General features: G+C 40.6%; 1 protein-coding gene across 9 annotated transcripts in view; it reads right to left on the bottom strand.

Moving 5' to 3' along the window:
- The window catches only part of MCTP1 (multiple C2 and transmembrane domain containing 1), a 381,506-nt gene that overhangs the window by 58,516 nt on the left and 299,862 nt on the right, over positions 1 to 23,128 (bottom strand). For all 9 annotated transcript variants that reach the window (XM_029071442.2, XM_029071444.2, XM_039911172.1 and 6 more), the window contains 2 exons: positions 22,940 to 23,059; positions 2,014 to 2,067 (listed from right to left, as the gene is read on the bottom strand). In XM_029071442.2, coding sequence (XP_028927275.1) covers positions 2,014 to 2,067; positions 22,940 to 23,059 — 174 coding nt within the window. The remainder of the gene's footprint in view (positions 1 to 2,013; positions 2,068 to 22,939; positions 23,060 to 23,128) is intronic.

Below are 23,128 nucleotides of genomic sequence, written 5' to 3'. Positions count from 1 at the left end.
GGGGAAGGGAGGCAGAGAAATCAAGCCTCATTCCTTTTATACGGAAAACACATTGCTCAAGAACTTTCTGTAAAGAATATAGAAAAAAATTTCACAGGGTAATTCCAACCCTCCTTTTCAATCAACTTTGTGACTCTACCTGAAAATGTGTTAGAACCAGGGTTTCTATTCAAACAGGTAAATACTAGATTACAACTGGTATGATTTCAGAGACTTGGTGATTTTTCTAACACGGCATGCTTTGTTTCACATCGGGCATTGGTTGAACTGATAAGGTTGGTTTTTTTGTGGAGTTTTTTTTGAGGTGATAGCTTATGTAGCAGGCTAGAAAAAACAGGATAGCAAGGAATCAACTGATTTCATGCCCAAACATTAAAGACCTGAACTTTGCTAAGCGACCACGGTTATTAAAATTCCAAAAATATACACACTGCTGGGATGAAGCTCTTACAGGGGCTTTAGTTATAAAGCAGCAACAAGCAGGGGAAAATGGCCATAAATGGATGGCAGCTCAGTGTTTATCAGAAGAGAAATGATGATTCAGAGCTAGCATGTTGAGTTAAAATACAAGCTCTCTACAGCTACACCACTGACCTTAGCAATAAATCATATCTTTTATTGCCGTAAGTGCACGCTCGTATTATTTAACATTAAAAACTAGCCCATATGTGTTTGGAAGAAAGGAGGTTTTGTTAGTTCAATGTTTGATGATACCAAAATGATGTAACTAATGACTAAATGATGTACAGAAGGATTTCACAGAACAGCTCTCTCATTTTTAAAACGGTTTAACAAGCAAGAAAATAGAAGAACCACTCTGTGTGTGTGTACGTGGTTTCTTCACATTCTTCCAAGCTTTGGGTGTTGGGGAGCAGAGAAAAAAAAATAATCATACAGGGGATTAACTAATCACAGTGAATTTTCTGACATTTCTAATGCTTACTGCCAGCCCATGAAATCTTACCCTGGTATAAAACTGTACATCTCTACTAGAAACAAAGGTCAAGGGCATAAATTAAGATACACTGTTTTTCTCCTCTCCTCAAAAATTTCATTGCTTTACTACAACAGAAGTCAGGAGAATACTGGTGAAGGTCACATCTTACAGTTTTATATGCAGGGCAATTCTTGAAAGAATCAGTAATTTTTTTTCCCACCGCCTCTTCCTGTACGTCCATGTTTTTTGCTCTGGGACTAACCAGAGAGCGACAAGAGGTCTTGCTGTGCTTTGCTCCCCAGTCTTCCTCCCAACACCGACCATTTCAGAAGTGGTGCAAGGTCATTCTAATTTCCTCCCTCTGGTTTTTCCCCTCTCCCTGGGGAACAACCAATCTGAGCCATCCCATCACTTGACTTGATGAGCTGGAGAAACGAACTTTTATTCACTGTGTGGCAATCCTCAACTCAACCAGCAACCTTAGCGCCGAATCCGGGCAGCCTCAAGAGCGGATTTCTCTCTGTCTCTCCCCCTGGCAAATGGAGCAGCAGTGCTAACTCCAAATCAGGTGGCCATCCGCCAGGCTCATGATCATTTAAAATGTCTCGCAGAGCGCCATTCTTTTGAGCCATCCCACTACTGAGTAATTCATTGAAAATTACAGATGGCAACGGCCCATCTTCGATAGATGTGGTGCTGCTATTTCTCCACTCAGTCCACCCCCACCTCCCCAACAAGTACAATCCTATTTGTAATACTCAAGACAGGGCAAATTTTCGTCCTTCAAAAACAGTTGTCACGGCAGTTATCTTCACAAGAGCTATCAAGTTCCAGACAAGCTGAATTATTTTTGTTCCTGGCAGAAAAATATTTGACCCAGCTCTGGACAAAAAGGAAAAGGATTTATAGTCCTCTATCCTTTCCTGCAACGTACAGGGGCATTGTTAGGATGATAAACAGCTCTGTCCAATTTTCTGGACTAAAACACTCAACTTCTTTTTTAACTGTCTGCAAAAACAGTGTCATGTCTAAATTCTCCCATCCCCAGGTACCTAAGGGCTAGGAAAGATAATTACCTTGTCATCTTTGTCATCCTCTTCTTCCTCGTCCTCTAACATGTCCTCCACTACCTGCAGAAAGAAGCAGAAGTGGTTGTCATGATTTTAAAAGCAGAGATTTTGTTCTGTCAAGTGTGAATCTTTGGGAGATGAAAAGTGTATTCATTTTCAAAATAGATGCGCTAAAAGGAAAATATTTTTACGTAGAGCTTGAGATTTTCAAAATCAAAGCTTTTAATTGAGCTACACAAGGGAATAGAACACTGAGAAGAAATCTAGCCTATTTAGAGCTCTTTCTAAAAGAAGTATGTCAACTATGCAAAGCGTATTTCAAAATCATGGAATGCTTTCAAATATGGAACTCTTTTCGGTTCTATAGCTCCCTATGAGCTTCACACTGGAAGAAAGGAAAACCAACTGATTCAAGGCTTTATTTGCTTATTTCCATAGAAGACTTCTCAAAAGCTAGAGGTCCAGACAGAATGATGGGCCTTTGTTGTTCATAACTGTGGAACACACTAACAAAGCAATAAAGGATTGCTGCATTCTGCAGTCATGTTTCCAGGGTAATGCTTCATCCTGCTTTTTCCTATGCAATTTTGTAATAATAATAATTATGGCATTTGTTAAGCGCTTACTATGTGCAAGCACTGTTCTAAGCGCTGGGGTAGATACAGGGTAATCAGGTTGTCCCATGTGGGGCTCACACTTTTAATTCCAATTTTACAGATGAGGTAACCGAGGCCAAGGTCACACAGCAGAAAGTGGCAGAGCCGGGATTAGATCCCACGACCTCTGACCCCCAAGCCCGTGCTCTTTCTACTAAGTCACTCTGCTTCCCTACCTACACACGCATTCAGTACCCACATGTGCATTCACTGAGCACTTACTGTGTGCAGAGCACTGTACTAAGCAACTGGAAGAGTACAATACAACAGAGTAGGTAGCCATGATCCTTTTCCACAGGGACTTTACAGACTAGCGGGAATGATACATTATACTGAGAACAAAGGCATATGCATACCAGACACCTAATTCTTGGGTTTCTTAATCATATTTATTGAGCACTTACTGTGTGCTGGAGCACTAAATTACTAGACACTGTACTCAAAAATTAAATTTTATCAAACTTTCTTATATTTTTTTTAACCACATCTACTTGTCCAAGGCATTAGCAGAATGACATCATTGGAGAGAATGCGATTATGAACTTTTTGAATTTTAGAAACTCCTAGAAGTTATCATTTGTGAAATGTTTATTGTATATTGCCCTTCATTTGAATTATTTTAATTCACTTCAATTATTAAAAGATCAGCACCTGTATTCCAAAAGCCGTGAATACAGTTGACCAAATCAAAATTTTCCTAAATGAAAAATTTGGTGTCAGCGGCGGAGAGTGGGGAGAAATGAGGTGGGTGGGGAGGAGTGCAGGGGAGGAAGTAAGAAACAGTGGAAGAAGTGGTCATACAGACCCATCTCTTCCCTGCTGCTGCTTTCCCACTTTAGTCAGGGACCCAGTGCTGGTGCTGGTCTTCATTATTATTAATCGTATTTATTGAGTGCTTACTGTGTGCAAAGCACTGTATTAAAGCACTTGGGAGAGCACAATAAAACATCAAACATATTCCCTGCCCACAAGTTCACAGTCTAGAGCCTGTCACAGTCCGTTCTGCCTCTGGAATGACTAAAACGGGGTCAGCTTCACAGGATCAAGCTTGAAGTAGAGTCCCTGCAGTGCCAGCAGCAGCAACTTTCCAGGAACAAGGGTTGGCCTGTCAGCCAAGGTGGTGGTGACAGACCACGGGGTGGGAGAAGGGTGAGGAGGGAAGGAAAGCTGCTGGAGAAGACATCTCGGAATGAGGTCTCTGTGCCATTTCGGACCTTCTCTTCCATTCCCTTCGGACCACTGATTCACTCCTGTTTTCAAAACTGGATCTTCCTTTTCTCAAGGCGGGCAACGCCTGCTCCTGATCATGATCTTCCAGGCCGTTCGGTCTGCCTGCAGTGGTCTCCCACCAGTTCTCTCGCCGGTCATATTGTTTGAGACAGTTTTGAAGACTAGGTCTTTTGAACATTTGTTCTACCTTCCCAGTTTACATACGGCTCCGTTCAGTTCAGTTCACAGCAGCTTCTTGGGAATCTAACACTCGTTCTTGTCATATGTGCTGCCCTGTGATACTAAGTTATTAGAAGTGTTGCCTCAGTGATAGTGAGATCACTATATTTTAGGATCTTTTTTGTTCATTTGGTTCCGGTCATCTGTGGGTCTTTGGACGATGCTGAGTGTGGGTCCGTGGGTGATGGTCATTTAAGCTTCTTAAGCAGCTATGTGACCAAGTCTCAGCACCAAGGAAAGGTTCAAACTACTCCAGCCTGGTGGCCTTGAATTAGAAATGAAGCTATATCATTGTCATTGTCAGTATCCTAATCAAAGCCAAGCTGATTTTCCTGATTTGTTTTTTCACTTTCTCTGTGCCTTGCTGTAAGAAGCTGAGTTTGGTGACATCAATATATTCTGTTGCCTCAGATAATTTTTAGCTATGGCTTGGGCTTCCCGGGTGTGGGTAGTTTTGTTCGGGCTTTTTGCCAGAAGCAGAGCATTGCGCTCATTTTGCAGTACAATTTGTAATTCCATCATCAGAAACAAACAGTAGCAGAAGAGGAGTTACGGAACATAAACATATCGATCTACTGAGAGATTCTGATGTCAACAGAGGCTTCTCCAGATTTTGAATCTTCAATCTACATGCAAAGTTTCGCACACACACACACGAGGGGACAAGAGCCACTTTCCTTCACAGGCCCGCTGAATTCACACTCCCCGTATCCACAAGGAGACACATTAAGTCTGAAATCTTGTTCAATTTAACGTTCAGTGACACCCTTTAAAGGCTTGCATTTTTCAAAAGGACAGGTGCTTAAGTGAAAGGTTTCCACTGTGATATCCACATCAGTTTAATATTTCAAAGGCAGAATAGTTGGGCAATAGCTGGTTAGTAGATAAACCTCTTAAGGGGCTTGGTAAAGGGTAATTTTGCCCCAGTGACAGAGATAAAACTTCTGAAGCCCTCTAAGGGCCCATCATCTAGGAATCAAATTTGATCACAAAATGTCTTTCCAAGGCTAACTAAACCTTTTATATTGCTGTCTGGGTTGTTTCATGCAATCCAGTAATCGAATGTGTGCCTTCAAAATACAGAAGAATCAACTTAATGTGTAGAAAAACAATGTTGGACAGAAATCCTGATTAGGAAATTCAAATTATAGACTGTGGGCCAGTTCCCTATTTGAAAACCTTGGTACCTCGACTAATACCGGTTTAATTTTCAACGTGCCAACTAAATACAACACGCCATCATTTGGACCCACTTTTGGAAATCAACTAAGATCTTCTGTATGGGACTTGCCCTCCCAAACTCCCTCAGAAATGCATTTTTCATTTGGATAACTCAAACTGCCTAAACATTACCCAAATGTGTACTTGGACAAGCACTGTTGAACCACAAATGTGGAGCCAAAACAACCCAATACGATAATTTGCTTTTATGTGAGGCTGAAAATGGGCATATCCACGTGTAGCCAACTGATTCCTTGTGGAGAAAGAATATGCAACGTTTCTGTCCTTACGCTTGGATTCATACCCTTTGTTCAACCCACAGTACTTGTGTGCATAACCATCAATTATTTGTATTCATTTCTATCTCCCCCATAGACTCTGAGTTCACTGTGGGCAGGAAACATGTCTACCAACTCTGCTGTATTTATACTCTCCCAAGTGCCTAATACAGTGCTCTGCACACTGTAAGTGTGCAATAAAACTACCGATGATGATGACTGACTTTTTGTTGGTCTTAATCTTGTTTGAGTGTCTCCTATTAAGTTATGAGCCCCTAAAAATGTGGATCCCTATTAGAGATGGCACACCATCTCAGGGACCTCCCACACTATATTTTTTGATAGCTTCTTGAGCACTGTGGTGCTCTGTCAAGGCAAAACTGAGGTACAAATATGTCAAAAGGTAGTCACCACAAGTTCCAGTAACACTAAACATGTCAAATTTAAACTGGAACAAGAGAAGCAATGTGGCCTAGTGGAAAGAGTACGTGCCTAGGAGTCAGAGGACCTGGGTTCAAATCCTACTGTTTCTTGCCTGCTATATCACGTTGGACAAGTCACTTAACCTCTCTGTGCCTCAGTTTCCTCATCTGTATAATGGGTGTTAAGACTGAGATATCCATGTGGGACAGGGACTCTATCTAACCTGATTATCTTCTATCTACCCCAGTGCTTAGTACAGTGCCCGGCATATAGTAAGCACTTAAATATTACTTGAAAAAAACCCTAATTAGAATTTCAAATTTAAATACAATGCTCACTTTTCAATTTCTGGACAGAGTATTAATTTTTTCTGATGCCACCAGGATCTGAGGTTTAAGGTTCCCTGTAAACTGAAGGGTTTATGGATTGGGCGTGAAGCTATGGAAGTTAGTAAACACCCCCTAAGGAAACAGTTAGGTTACCACCATCAACCCCAGTGCTTCAGTGAGAGAGTGGATAAGACTTAATAGACCCAACGTTGTTCAGAAGTTCATTTGTAAACCAAGCTGGACTTTTTAAAAGATATTGTATATGCCAATGAATAATAATATGTGGGGTATGCAAAACCGCAACCCTTTCCAGAGAATTTATACAGAATACTAGGAGGAGCAGACAATTTTAATAAACAAAAAAATTCAAAAGGCTCCCCCCTCTTTCAAATTTCAGCTCTCCTTTGTTTTCAAAAAACCTAGCGATAATCAATACATAATAGAGTGGACAAGAAGACATCAGATCCAGTCACTTAACATTTGCCAGAAATATCTAACTGAAATACGACATTACTTGAGAAACAATGAAATTAGTGAAGAAGACATGGGCATTAGTTGAAATACTGGCATTATTTCATATAAATTTGGGGGGAAAATATTAGATCAGTTCTACAATTCTCTGTCTAAATTATGCTTTCCAATGCCTTGCTTGAAATCAAGTAGTATTAATCAAACAAAGGAAGGGCACCAGGGAAATCAGAAAGATCTAATGCAAGCAGTTAAAAGTGACATGACCTTCTGTAATGTCACTTGTCACAGACTTATATGCCACACACTGGTTGAAGGTCTTGAAGGAACCTGATTCCTGGTACTATTCCTTGAATGTAATACTAATACAGATGACATTTTAAAAAACACACGTAGACAGCCTAAAATGTGGTATGTCAGCTATTTTATGGACAAACAATAAGCAAAGTTTTAAATGAAGAAAACCATTGCATCTTCTGTATTCAGCACTTCCGGGACATATTTGTTTGTGATAAAAGACATCATGTGATAGGCTACAACAAATAACAGTCCTCCCAACCCAAAACTGTGACTTTAAACTGAGCCTAACTTTATCAGTCATTTTTAGCTATGTTTAGGACAATTAAATGTAGGCATGTTTTACCCGGTAGCTTGTTTTTTTGCAAGGGAATTTAATATAAATTGAATGGAAAGATTTAGAAAGGAGGTTAATCACTCAAGGTTGTGATCATTCTGTGGAGTAAAAATCCCACAAATAGAGACTCATGAGTATGTCATCAGAAAGAGGTAAAGAGGCAGGTGAGGGGAAAGAAGAAATGAGGCTGCTGGGAAAGAGAGTCTGGCCCACTGAGGGGAAGGGTGTAGAAGGAGGGGAAGAGGTCAATCAAAGAAACCTGAAACACTGAATTAAAGTGTTAAAGAGCGTCAAAATCCTACTCTTAATAAAGGGTGATCTACTTGACTAAATAAGCAATAATCCAGTCACAAGATTTGCAAAAATCTTTCTGCAACTTTTTTTTGGGGGTGGGGGCTAGGGAAAGTCTCCACTACTCAGTTTGCATTGCTTGGGAATGAAGTAATAAGATTGCTACTTGGCTAATTCCATTCTGGGATTTTTAGGACATACAGGTAATATAATTAATACAGTGTAAACAGAGAGAACTGAAAATTATCTTTTTCTTTAGCTGTTTTACTTCTTCTGGAACATCTTTGTGAAGTGGTCGGTCTCCTGTATTTTTGAGTAGTTGCACAGATTCAATTTCTTTACCTTAATCCAATGTAAAGAAATGCATAATTTGAAGGGAAAAAAAAAATCACTGTTCACCAGATGTGTTTAACAACTGAGATGTTTAAAAGAAAATAAATCAAAGAGCTTGGTTTCAAAGAAAGATTTTTTTTTCCTTTCTAATTCTGTCCAAATTTATGCAGATGCTCATAACTGGACGTACTGCTAACTAAATGAATATTTCCAACCTAGAGATAGGGAGGAATTTAGGGTGAGCGGTATTCTTCGGCTGGGTCTGGAGTTCATTTAGATGATTCTGTCTTCACATAAACTAACCACAACATGTGTTTGTGTGTCAATGGATTTACTACACTTGTGTGTAGATGTAATATAAAATTATTGAATGTGTATGGATTGAGAAGATGCATAAACCACTCCGCTATTTCAGGTCACTGGAAAGTACCGAAGGTCGAACTGAAGACTTTCAGAGTCAATAAGCCTGTTATAACTGTGTTTATGTGGCCATTTTCACAACAGGGCACCTGCCTCTCGCAGGACTTCTGAGGAAGAACTTCAGGAAAATGAATAGTTCAATTAAACTGTACATGTAATTTATACCCTATTTGTAACAAAATAACACTCATAAACAGGTCTGGAATGTATAGTCCCTTAGAGTATATCTCAAGCATCCAACATAGTCAGTTGCCTTTAGTTTGATTCACATTATTCAAGATTTGACCTTGGAGTATTTCAGCTACAGTAGTCGTCAAGATAACTGAGCCACTAGATGTGGATAATAATTAGTTTGATAGGCTTGCCAGTAAGGCTGAATATATTGCACTACAAAAGACGACAGACTAAAAAGAAAAGCATTAGTTCTTTATGGCTAAAAGAATTCTTATTATTTTTTTTTTTTTTACAGACACTCAAATACAGTTTTTCTTTTTGCACGATGCGTTTCTTGCTTCATTCTAGAAAGCGCTCATGTTGTAATTTAGTCTGATTCTTAATAGGAAATATATCTTTAATGTGCCTTTTGATGCAATGCCACTGAGTACACAGCCCTGTTCTCTAAATCAACAACAAAAGATTCTGATTTGTAAGATAATCTGCTTTTTTGTAAGGTATATAGACAGTAAATACGCTTACTGGACAAGGATATGCAATTTATGGAGATTAAAATACGTGTAACCTTATGTGTAGAGAAAATCCAGCTGCAAAGAAATGCTTAACAATAATTCAAATTATGTAATGAGTAAGCATTTCAAAGGAAATTTTTTTTCAGTTAGTTTGCAGTGCTAACACTCTCCTTTCCACTGACACAAAGCCCCGTGAATAAACTAAGCAAATGTTTTCTGAACTCTGTCTCCATCTAAAGGCTTCAAATTGTACTGTATGTTCAACTTTCAGCAAATTTTAGTTGACGTTTGGACAGGGCATTTTTCATTTACTGTTTTATCCTTTCTCTACTTGTTAGACCAACTTTTAACTATTAGTAACTTTAACAAGTAGTAGCGCTTTCTAGAAATTAGTAGGCCAAAGTCAGGATAAGTACCAAAAAAAAAAAAAAGCTTAGGCAATTCTTGTAATTTCAAAGTGAAATTAAGAGACATTCATCACAAACCATTTTTTTATCGTTACCCTTTTTGCAAGTAAAATAATGCACTGATCTACAGAAGGCAAAAAATCACCCAAGGCCAAAATGTCAAAGATAAAACCAACAGTTTTGATCTTTAAATTTGTGGCAAATGATCTCAGTTGTGTGGCCAAAGGATAATGCTTGTTCTCTCCTAAAGAAATTCCCTCTCACTTCTTTCCACTTTTGAAAACTAAAACTAATCACAGACTATTCATTTTCAAATGATTCATTTCAAAACTGTTCAGTTCCTCAAACAAAACTGTAAACAAGTATATGACTTGCCTAAGACACATATTTTCTCTCTCTCTTTACAGTGTGCTTGTGGGTGCGTTACATGTATATGATACCTTTGAAGACTCCAATGTGTTCCTTTGTGAATATTTTGAGTTTTACAAAAAGTTTTTTTTTTCTTCTTAAAGCAAGCGACAATGTTTCTTAGGTTCCGATTCCTGCTACCATTGCTATCTCAGCAGGCCAGTGGGTTAATCTAATGGCCACTCGAGTTACTAGAAGACCTCAAATCCTTAAGAAATTTGTCTGAGGGAGGAAGAAATTTGAGTGCGCACTTGCAGTGAGAAGCATTTCTGACGAATATCAAGTACTCTTTTGCTTGGAGCATTCTGAAGCATTACAAGAGCATCTTGAAAAAAATAACATTGAAAGGCATGAGTTTTTAAATGTTAAAATATTTGCAATGAGAAAATATCTATGCTTCCCAAGCTCCAATTCCAATGAATGAAAAGTAGTGATATTTTTCTTCAACAGAAAAAATACTCCAGGAACTCTTGTGTTGGACTGAGAATCCTCAATGCTACATTTTACCCTAAGTCAGGGCTTTTAGTGGCTGTGGAGTATGAAACACGATTGAGAAGATTACAGTGAATTACAGATGATACATCCTTAATTGTTATGTCATGATCACCCCTCTAATATATTACACTGCTCTTCCTTCTAGGAAAGGACGAAAGATAGAATAGCCAACTTAATTCTTCTTTATGTAGTGTACTGTGGATTTGCTAAATTAGTGCATAATGCATTTAGAATATTTATAGTACCAACATTCAGTTAAATAACCTTTATATAAGATTTATGTTGATTTTTTTCCCTTTCTCATTTTATGGCAAATTATGAAGAGCATGTTTCATAAAGATAATTCTCCATTTAAATTCATCAGTCCATTAAATATTAAAATTATGTTTCTGATGCAATCTAGAACAAATTTGTCCAGCTTCAGTGATTATTTGTGCTCATAAAAATTAGGCTTGATTAATAAAATTTAAATGCTTGATTAAGTTGACATTTTCATGTTTCAGTTCTGATTTATTAAAATTAGTCCCTGTCCCATGGTCTGCTACGGTGATATAGTTACCTTTCCATTGTACATATGCCAGATATATAAGAATATTGGGAATAAGCATTGTTCTTTTGGAAAATACAATGATGATGGCTCGCAATGGATTTTCCAGTCCACAGGCAATCACTGGTATTTATTAAGCACTTATTGTGTGTGGACCGCTGTAATAAGCCTTTTGGGAGAGTACAATCCAAAAGAATTGGCACATACAATCCCTGGCCACAAGCAGTTTACAGTCTAGAGGATTACTGTTGCCTCTAGACTACTTGTTCCAAGAGTCCAAAGTGAAGACTAGGTTGTAAAACTGTTGAGAATATACTTCTAATATTTTTGTAAGACTGCCAAGAAGGATTGAAACATAGAATAGTTGATTTTATCAATCATTTTATCTTCAAAAAGAGAGTTTTGATGGAGCCTCCGGTTGGAAAAAGTGGATTAGCGTCAGTCCTGAGACTTCAGGACTCAGAACCTGCACCAAGGAATCGATTCTAGAGATACTGGGTTACACAGTACAACTCGCCCTCCCTCATCTATGCCAGCGATGGGCCTGCTGAGGTGCAGAATGGAAGGACTCACAAATGTTTTTTACATGCTTGATCCATCGGCAGCCAAGGTGACCACAGCACAGTGATGGTGCTGGGCTGTAGCACCATCATCCAGCCAGTGGTTGCCTTGGGAGCTGTTGAAGTTTTCATTGACTACGTTAGACAGCTAATTTTCAGGATTCCTAGTGGATCTGTCAATCTCATGGAATATTATAGTTGACTCTTAGGCCAGAAAAATTTACCCCTGATTGCACAGCACCAACAGGGAGAACCAGCCAAGACTCAAGACCAAGCCTCCTAATTCCTAGAGCAAGCAATCAATCAATTGGACAGAGATGTGTGGACCAACAGCTACGGCTTAATACAGTGCTCTGCACATAGTAAGTGCTCAATAAGCTCTGCCACTTGTCAGCTGTGTGACTGTGGGCAAGTCACTTAACTTCTCTGTGCCTCAGTTCCCTCATCTGTAAAATGGGGATTAAGACTGTGAGCCCCACGTGGGACAACCTGATTCCCCTGTGTCTACCCCAGCGCTTAGAACAGTGCTCGGCACATAGTAAGCGTTTAACAAATACCAACATTATAATAAATACTATTGAATGAATGACTTAGAATTTTTAGAGCTATGTGGCTCTAACAGAAATTCTAAGAGCAAGGTCATGTGACTATCTAGGATGGGCACATCCTTGACCTTCAGGTTCAAGTCCAGCATTGATGATATTATTCATCCAGTAAAAGTAGCAAGATGCATATATGAATTGTGCTTCAAAGTGTCAAGGCACGGGTTCAACAAACTACTTCTCTTTAGCCTATTGTCTCAAGGTGTCTTTCTGTTTTTAGGGTGCTGACGTGAATTCCTTGATTGGGTTTGCCCAAAAGAATTGGCAAGCCCACCTTCTCTTCTCTATGATCAGCTTGGTATACTTCCCTTCCATGATTTTTTCAACTTTCCAACACACCCTGCCCATTGGATCTTTGTCATAGCCTGTGTCCACAACTTCTTGGCTCTTGGATAAGTATTCATTACTTTGCTCTATTCCCTGATACATTGTTCATTGACTGCACATTTCTTTCCTTGGTTATTTTCATGATTTCAAGATTGAATGAGGAAGAGCACATTATATGTGACTAACGGGATATGTTTTCAGATTACTATATTTTAGGATAAAGTAACACTGGTAACATACTGATACCCCACAATCCCAAACTGTGTGCCACAATCCCTCTGGGATTCCATTGGAATTGCATTAAAATGCAAAGTAAGCCATTTTCAGGGTGTTTTTTCTTCCCACTAATCAGAAAACTCATATGACCCACGAAGAGTTTATCTCGTGATATGATGTTATTGGATCAGTGTGATAGCAGTCTGGAAGAAGAAAAGGTGCCTTCTACAGATATTGTGAAGGTGGAATTTGCAGGATTTGGTGATTGAATACTGAGGTTGAGATAAGTTGCGGACAATGCCAAGGTTACAGGCTTGTGAGACAGGGAGGATGGTGGTGGTATCTCCAGTGATGGGAAAGTCACGGGAAGGACGGGGTTTAGATGAGAAGCTGAGTCCTGTTTTGGACAAGTTTGAGAAGTTGGGGGGAAATCCAAGTAGCGAGGTCCTGAAGGCATGAGAAAATGCAAGATGGCAGAGAAGGACAAAAGTCAGGGCTGGAGAGGTATATTTAGGAATCATCCACTTGGACATGGTAGTTGAAGTCATGGAATCAAATGAGTTTGCCAAGAGACTGGGTTTAGCTGGAGTACAGACGAAGACCCAGACTGAGTCTTGAGGGACTCCCACAGTTAGAGGGTGGGAGGCAGAGATGGAGCCTGTGAAAGACACGGGTTCAACAAACTACTTCTCTTTAGCCTATTGTCTCAAGGTGTCTTTCTGTTTTTAGGGTGCTGACGTGAATTCCGTGAATGAGCATCCAGAGAGATAGGAGGAGATCCAGGAAAGGACAGAGTTAATGAAGCCAAAGTTAGACACAGTCTCTGTCCTACCTGGGGCTCTCAGTAGAGGGAGGGAGAAGAAGCATTTAATTCCTATTTTATGGATAAGAAAACTGAGGCCCAGATAAAGGAAGTGATTTGTCCAAGATCATCCAGTAGGCAATTGGCAGAGCCAGGATTAGAAACCAGGTCTACTAACTCCTTGTCTTGTGCTCTGTTCACTGGTCCACAGTGTTTCTCTTTTGGTAATGTCTTTGGGATAGCTGCCTTTCATTCTTTGACATTGTTGGTCCCCACTTCAGTAATAATCTTCAAATAAATTTAGGGAAGATTAAAAACCACTTTCTTTAATGATATTCCCCTTTGCGCAAGAAATACTGTGATGGAAAATACTAGGTGGTACTTTTGTCATCATTGGCTATTGGCAATACAATTCTGTAGGATAATAATAATAACAACAACAACAGTAATCATGGTATTTAAGTGCTTACTTTGTGCCAGACATTGAACTAAGTGCTGGGGTGGATACAAGCAAATAGGGTTGGACTCAGTCCCTGTCCCACATAAGGCTCACACTCTTATCCCATTTTACAGATGAGATAACTGGGGCACAGACAAGTGACTTGTCCAAGGCCCCACAGCAGATGAGGGATTACAGACTTGACAGCCTACAATTAATGATGTGTATATATCTATGATTCTATTTATTTTGATGATATTGATGTCAAACTACTTGCTTTGTTCTGTTTTGTTTTGTTGTCTGTCTCCCCCATTTAAACTGTGAGCCCGTTGTTGGGCAGGGATTGTCTCTATTGCCTAATTGTACACTCCAAGCGCTTAATACAGTGCTCTGCACATAGTAAGCGCTCAATAAATATGACTGAATGAATGAATGACTAAAAGAAAATACTGCTCCCCCGACTCGAGTAGTTTAAAATCTCATGCTGGTCTACAGCGTCAACTTAGGGTCAGACTTGCCCTCAGCCAATGGTCTCTCCAAAAATAAACTAGACCATTGTGTGGTGCCCTTCTCAATCATTTAAATAATAACAAACACAATCTTGCTTTCCCTCTACACTGTAAACTCATTGTGGGCAGGGAACTGTCTACCAACTCTTTTGTTCTGCAGACAGTAAGTGCTCAATAAATGCAACTGACTGATTGATGCATTGCTTCTAATGGTGTATCAACTGTGAAAATTTCATTTTGAGGAGGTTAAGGAAGTATATAAGTGCACGAATGGATGGCTAATGGAGTTCAATGTATCTGTGAAAGGGTCTTTCATTTTTAAAGGATATTTTTTTAAGAAAAATATACCAATGCTTGGAAATTAAAAAAAATTTGTCTCCAACTCCTGACATTCTTATCTCAATCTTTACACATACACACACACACACTCCACCTACTGCTTTGATTTTGTATCATTTCCTTCTTTCCCACCCTTTTCCTGCCTAGATTTCTTTGAGCAATTGATCCTCTCTAATAATCATAAAAAAAATCACTGGGAGAGTACAAGTGTATTGACGGATACGCTCTCTGGCCACACGGAGCTTACTTCCACTCTTACATACCTTAACTCCTCCACTAAATTTTGAATCCTGGACCCCTGTTATTACCCCCTCTGACTCCCTTTCCACTCATGTTTGTGCTCATTCTTCTCCCAGACTGTCTCATAACCTCTTGAAGTTCTATCAAGCTCAAGGATTCTACCTGGCCCAGTCCCACCACCCAGGGCAAATGCCTAATGAGAAGAACACTCGGGGAGCAGTTCTTTATCCTATCTGAGAAGCCAGCACCAACCACGTTAGCAGCTCTCAACAAACTCCACTGACCCCACTGTTCCCTGCTTGACCCAAGCCTAGCAGATCTCACTGGCTCTCCCTCTTCCACCCCCTTCCTCCATGGGAATATTCCTCATCTTCTCTGCTTACCACTTTTCTCTCCTTACGCACACTAGCTCTCATCTTTACAAGTTACTATGCCATTTCTAACCTCACCAACTCTGAAATGCCACTCTTTCATCACAACCTCCTAACTTGTCATTTCATCCACATCTCCCACACACCCTCCACCCCACAAGACCATTTTTCTCTCCCTCGACAAAAGCTGCAGAATTTTGCATCCAATCTCCCTTGACCACAGGGCACTATACCCCCCGGACTCCCTTGGTTTCATCCGGCAGCTCTTCTCCCATCTCTCAGTCACTACACTTCTCACTTTTCACTTCCCTGCTGGGGGAGCTCATCTGTTCCCATGGTTTCAGCTACCACTTCCATGCAGATGGCTCCCAAATCTATCTCCCTAGTCTCAACCTCTCACCTCCTCTGCAGTTTCAAATTTTCCTCTTGCCTCCAGGACACTTCCTCATGGATGTTCTACCAGCACCTCAAAGTATAACAAAAATTGAACTAATCTTCCCTTCCAAACCCACTCCTCCACCAGCATCACCTATCAACCATTCTCAAACTCAAAAGAGAAGTCAGAATTACTAACATAGGGTTAACCACACTTTCCCAAACACAAATGATATCATCTTCCCTGTCAAGTGATCAATCCAGGAGGGACGTACAGAATATTGTACTAAGCACTTTGGAGAGTACAATAAAGTTGGTAGACATGATCCCTATTCTCAAGAAGCTTACAATGTAGTGAGAGAGACAGGCATTAAAATAAATTAGAGGTAGGGGAAGAAACGGATTAGATGGTTATATAAATAAAAGTAGATTCGGTAATGTCACGATGTGTATAAATTATGATCCTCTCCAGTGGATTTAAGAGAAATCCAAGGATAACGCTGAAAAAGGTGAACCATTTTTGAACTCTTCCTTTGCACCTAGCAGTTTCTCCAGCCCTGGTTGGAGCTACATTGTAGATGGAAGGGAGGGAGAAGATTGCACTTTGAGAGTCCTTTCTAGACCAGTTCTAGAACCAGTGGGTGATTTCTCTGCTATTATGGCATTTACTTCATACAGAACAAAGGGTGTTTTCATGTTAAGAACTCTTGGGATAAGCCACTGTTCAGCAAGTTCATTCTCTAATTGGCAAATACTGGTGTAAAGTCATAGGGGCTAGTGAGAGCTATCGAATGAAATAGGAAAGAAATTTAAGACCCCAAAAGAGAAAGATATGAGGCCCATGGATACTGGAATAGAATGGTCGGTATTATTTTCCCCAGACAGTTATGTAATTTCTCGGCATTCATCACTAAGTTAGCTTCTTGACCTTCTCGGTCTCTTTTGAAAGGTTTTCTCCAAGTGTAGTTTTACCATTGAAGTCACACAGAGCTAACCCTTAGGTCCGTTCTGTGGCAGTAGGTAGCAACAAATAATGAACTGACATGCATCTGAACCTGAAGCTCTATGGCAAACATGAGGTTGGGCATCCCTAATCATTAAAGTTTTCAAGGAAGATATCACTTCTCCAAGGATCTCTTGGAGCCACCCAGAATGCCAAACTGGAGGGTTCACGGGTATGGCCCTGTTTGACGGTACTCTTGCTTTATGTCAGAGTAAAGCCCAAATCCCCTGTTTCATGTTGAGGGAACTTCTGACCAAGAAAAGCTGCTGAACATCTTATATCTGAGTGAATGATATCGTGACAGGTTTGTGCAGCATTTATACCTTACTAAAAAACTCTTTTGAGTGTGCTTTCAGATTCTCTCTGAAGATTTACACAAGGCAATGAGGCTCTATAACCCCTGGCTGGGATAGAATAACATGAGACACATTTCATTTCGGAGTAAACTTTTCAATTTTACAAGGAACACTGGATAAAATATGGTGAGGCGTAGCCCTAGGTAATGGGAAAGAATTTTTTTCATAAAATACTAACTCCAGGGAACAATAGCGATACAAGTCGATGGGGCTTTTCAAAGTTTGCTTTTCCTCCAAAAGCTAGCTGGTTGCCTCCGTCAAGAGCACAACTTTATATCTGCTTGTCATATGGGAATATTTTAGGCAGAAATATTAAAATCCTGGGAAATTCTCACATAAACCACAAAGGTCTTTACAGGTTCTTGAATTTAGTTAAAATACCTGACACAGGCCACTCAGTATTAAATGTTGATAGGCTCTGTTATGTAAACTCCCGCCATTACAGGAGGCAGGGTAGGGAAGCAGGGCTAATAGCCGAGAAATGGCATTGAAAAAACCAATATTTCATTTGCACTTCTAGGCTATCCCAAGGACCCTTTTCTTCTTTACAACACCTAGTAAGCTCGGTCTGAAAACTGAACCTAGATGCTCTTCTGTTACCTATGTGGTCTTAAATGTGTCTCCTTTTCTTTCCCCTACATTCTTTATTCTCAGATTCACTCTTCAGGTGTGATATTTTAAAGACCCTCAGAGCTTCAGCAATCAGTGGTTGTGGTCCAGGGATGAGCTTGAGATCCACTTCCACCCCATTCCATCTTCTTGCAGTGTACCTGAAGTCATGCAACTGACTCAGGGCTATTTGCAATATAAACCACTGTTTGCTTGGGCAACAAATATTCTGAGCTTAATATTCTGAGGTTTTGTTCCTAGAACTAAATATGGCTAACATTACTCCCTGAAGGGAGCAGGGAGTTCTCCCCTATCTATTGCAACTGTAAAGACAAGGAGATGTAATAGTTCCCTCTTTATAATCATACTACCTCTATTCCAGGATTTTCTTCCACCAGCAACTTACTCAGGCTGCTGATACCCATGGCTATACCCTGTCTCCTATCTCTACCATCTCCCAACTCCCTGATCCTAAACCCTCAGAAAATGTATCTGCAAACATACATATATAGTATGTGAAAGGATGTGAAAAATAAAAGCAGCATTACAAGGAAAGTGGTAGAAAATGGCCAAAGCTTCCTAACCACCCACTTCACCCTGAAGTACTTTGCACTGTCTTACTTATTTAGACACATTTTTGGCACTTACGTATATATGTATTTTTTTCAATCGGACATTCACATAATTCTTTTAATTACTCTTTATGGTAAATACTTTTGTACCTGCCTCTTCTGTAAGACTGTAAGATCCTTGTGTGCCAGTAATGTACCGCTCCACTGACCTCTCACCCACATCCTGTCTCTGACCTGGAATGACCTCCCTTTTCATATCCTGCAGATGATTACTCTCTCCTCAAAGTCTGAATGAAGGTATATCTTCTCCAAGACGACTCTGTCAACTAAGCCCTCATTTCCACTTTTCCCACTCCTGAGTCACCTTGACTTGATCCCTGTTATTCACAGCACTCATGTACATATCCATAATTTATGTATAGTAATATCTGTCTCCCCCTCTAGACTCTGAGCTCATTGTGAGCAGGGAATGTGTCTGCCAGGTCTATTATATTCTCCCAAGAAGTTAGCACAGTGCTCTGCACACAGTAAGCACTTCAATAAATGCAACCGATGGGTTGATTGATTTTATGACTTGGCTTGTTTTGGAGTCCCCAAATGCTTAGTACTCGGTGCTTAGGGTTGTACTCCGTGAGTACTCAATAACTATCAATGACATTTATTTATTGAGTGTTTATTACGGGTAGAGCACTCTACTAAGTGCTTGGGAGATTCTATGGGAGTAAGTAGGCATGACCCCTATCCTAAATGAACCTTCTATCTAGCGGTGGAGACAGACATTAAAATAAAGTACATATAAAAGGCACCCCAAAAGTAAACCAAAGATGACCCGCCCTTTCTTCTGCCTTACACATTAAAGGGAGGGGGGAGGACAGAGTCAAGGATGAAGGAAAAATTGCTTTAAAAAGGGACAAGAGGGAGCGGTCTTCTGGTCTCACATTCAGGGATGCAATCTAGTGGAAAAATACTGGCCTGGGAATCAGAGGACCTGGTTTTAATCCCAGCCCCATCGCATACCTGCTGTGTGATCTTGAGCAAATCACTTAACTTCTCTATGTCTCAGTTCCCTCATCTGCAAAATAGGGATTCAATTCCTGTTCTCCCTCCTATTTAGATTGTGGGACCTGATTACCTTGTATCTAACCCACAGCTTAGTACAGTATCTGGCATCCAACAATCACTTTAAAAAATACCATAGTTTTTATTACTATTACTATTATTATTACTCAGTAGAGGAGCTGCTTCCTCATTCACAATATCCAGGCAAATTGCTTGGTCCTGTTGTGAGATTAAAAAGAGAAGGGAAATTATGAAATTATTTTCTTGCCAATAATGCTGCATCCCAGTAAATGAGGGCATAGCCTCACGGCACTAGACAACAAAACCATTTGTCGAAACAGCCCTAAAACTGCTTTGGAAATCCATCTCCTCTAAGAAATATTCCAAGTAAATATAAAAACCCATTGACTACCCAAAGCCCCACAACACTCCCAGGAATATTGGGTACCACATAGGTATGTAGTAAAAAGAAAATTATGCTATTTTTGCACTATTGATGGTGACTGATGGCTTTAAATAAACATGGCATTATTTGTGCTTCTGTCATTTTTGCTATTTAATCCTGCAACCTATATTGATTCCCCCTCTAGACTGAAAGCTCATTGTGGGTAGTTGTCTACCAACTCTGTTACACTGTACTCTCCCAAGTGCTTAGTACAGTGCTCTGCACACAGTAAGCACTCAATAAATATGATTGATTATCTCCACCTCACTGTGTCTCTCCAAGAACTGGGAAAATTCTCACTTGCTATGGACAGATTCTTCATGCCACACTTCCAGACAGAATTCTATTCCTGCACCAATCTGCAAATACTTTCAAAAAGTTGTTTTAACACTTTCTCTGTTTGGTCACTCAGCTAACATTTTCTGTTGGGAAGAGCTTGATTTGGGACAGATTGAGCTACACAAGAAGAGCAACTTTTCTGGGATCAACCCGTAGCAAAGGGCCAGGAATGGGGCTGTTGTGGAGATCAGTGGGAAGATGGCAGAGAGGGTGAGATATTTAAAATGAAACCCCAAAGATTTGCTTCTGGGCCCAGGCTCTGGATGCACCACTTTTCAGAGAGTTCTGCCATTTGGCAGTCAGACAATCGCTGGGATGAGGCCTGACAAAATAGCCCAGACATAGAAGTGATTGGTGATATTTTGCTACCCCATGATACATCCAGACTGGCCTAAATATGTACTTTCTGTTCTGCAGCTCTGCTTTATACAGTTGTGAGGAGGAAAACTACATTTTTTTCAATGCTTTTTTTCTTTCTGATTTTCTTGCTTTTCCCCTGATTTTCACAACCAAGTCAAAGAGACCCCAACCCTCCTTGGAACCCCCAGGGACACTAATTTCCCCATCTTCAAAGCCCATCTTCTCCAGAAAGCCATCCATAACTAGTCTCTCATCTACCCATCTTATTTCCCCTCTTCAGCATCACCAGTGCCCTTGATTCCTCACTCCTAACCACAAGAATTCACTCCATCCCCTCTCTCATGGCATTTATGTACTCAGTTACTTCCCTTATTGAGCATACATTTTACAGCTGCTGGAACATAAGCTCCTTGAGGACAGGGATGGTGTCTACTAAGTCTATTGTATTCTCCTAAGTGCTTAGTAGGGTGCTCTGAATTACTGAATGATTTTGTCCATGCAGCCCTCACTAAGCCACTTTGATATCATACTCAATGATATCTTGAGTATGAATGGGTGTCAGCTGCTGTTGAGGTCTCAGAGATAATCAGTTCTGTGATCCCAGACTACACCCTTGTTCCCAACCAGCCATCTCACACTGTGTCCCACTGGGCACAGCCCAGTGGATGAGACAGTGCGGATGGCTCAGAGTAGACCATCACCACTTTTGCCAAAAAACTCAGGGCAAGTCCTTCTGGTGGTATGAAATCCCTTTCCAGCGCTTAGAACAGGGTTTGGCACAAAGTAAGTGCTTAACAAATACCATTATTATTATTATTATTATTATTATAGTAACCACTGGTGTCTGACAGTGCTCACCTGAAATATCAGAGGGCCAGAAAAAGTGCACTACTCTATTTTACTAGACAAGGTGCAAGTTACAGATGCAGCATGGCCTAGTGGCAAGAGCACGGGCTTGGGAGTCACAGGTCGTGGGTTCTATCCCACTTCTGCCACTTTTCTGCTGTCTGATCTTGGGCAAGTTACTTAACTTCTCTGTGCCTCAGTTACCTCATCTGTAAAATGGGGATTGAGATGGTGAGTTCCACGTGGGACAACCTGATGACCAGCTACCTATCCCAGATCTTAGAACAGTGCTTGCACGAAGTAAGCACTTAAAAAATACCATAATAACTATAAATATTACTACTCTCATCATGGGCTGTGTTACCTCCAAACCGGAGACAACTCTCTGTCTTGTCAACTTGACAGGTTCCTTGAAGGCAAGGATCACATCTCACTTCTACTGTACTCGCCTTAGTAGCTCTGCTGGTGGTCCAGTGGAAAGAGCAACACTCTAGAAATCAGGAGAGCTGGGTTCGAGTTCCAGCCCTGCAAGGAGGGGAATTCCTGCTGGGACTATGCTACCAGTGGGGAAGGTTTCCCACTGTAGATCACCCTAGGACAACCCGTGAGGAGAACGGGCCCTGCAGGAATCCGGCAAAAATGTCTAAGATGGCTGACAAAGACCATGGGACTACCAAGACAACCAACTGCAGTTGCCGGTGCTGCGGCTCGGCACTGGCCCTCTGCCGTGGTCACTCACTCGTAAATGAGTCCAGCATGTAAAAATCCTTGGCAAATACTTTGCAATGGGCTGCTGCTCCCTTGCCTGCCAACTCGCGGTTACGTTGTGGGGCTCCCACAGGAAAATGACCAGAAGGGATGAGAGATTGCCAGAGGTGCTGGGCAAGCTACTAGCGCCCTAATCAGTTCCTTCACCAGGTTCTTGGTTCGCACCCGACCGAACGTCCATCCACCGTTCTCGTCGGGAGTCTCCATCACCGCCATCATCGCTCTCCTCAGTACTTAACGGACTCAATCAACACTACTAGGACTAATAGACAACCTGGGCAACTTTAGAAAATTACACAGATATCATAAAATTTGGACCGTCTTGGCTAAATTTTGGCCTCTGTTGCACCGACCTATTTTGCTCCTCTTGGGCAATTTAAATTCTTAAATGTACACATCTGGTTTGGAGCATGCTCAGTCATGCTCAGTTTAGGCCCACAGCATTCTGGAACTTGTAGTATAGACATCCCAGAGCCTTTCCCACCTCAGTCACCAGAAAGGAGCAGGAAAGGCAAAAGATGGTGTCCAGATCTCCAAATGTTTCAAAAGAGAAACACACAATGCCTGTTCTAGTTTAAAGAAAATAATATGGCCATTCTATCGACTGTAAACTGTCAAGCTTTTATTCTGCCTTATCACAAATATTTGCCAAGAAAATCATTTTTCTTAAACAAAATGCAATGATGATCTGGTGACAAAAAATAACAAGAAAACCCTCACACATATATGAATACGGAAGCGAAGACTTACTGTGTCCCGTTGCCTGTTATCTTTCCCTGATATTATCAAGAAGTAGTTCCATGTCAATAGTAACAACAAAACCAGCGGTATCATGTAGAGCTCAAAGTTCCACACAACAAAGAGAAAGAGCTGGAGGAAAAAGAGAGAAAAAGCGATGAGCCAATTCGGAATTTCATTAAATGGACTCTTGTGCACTCT

This window comes from Ornithorhynchus anatinus, chromosome 1, assembly GCF_004115215.2.
Source record: "Ornithorhynchus anatinus isolate Pmale09 chromosome 1, mOrnAna1.pri.v4, whole genome shotgun sequence".
Taxonomy (NCBI): domain Eukaryota; kingdom Metazoa; phylum Chordata; class Mammalia; order Monotremata; family Ornithorhynchidae; genus Ornithorhynchus; species Ornithorhynchus anatinus.
This window is presented reverse-complemented; position numbering and strand designations above follow the sequence as displayed.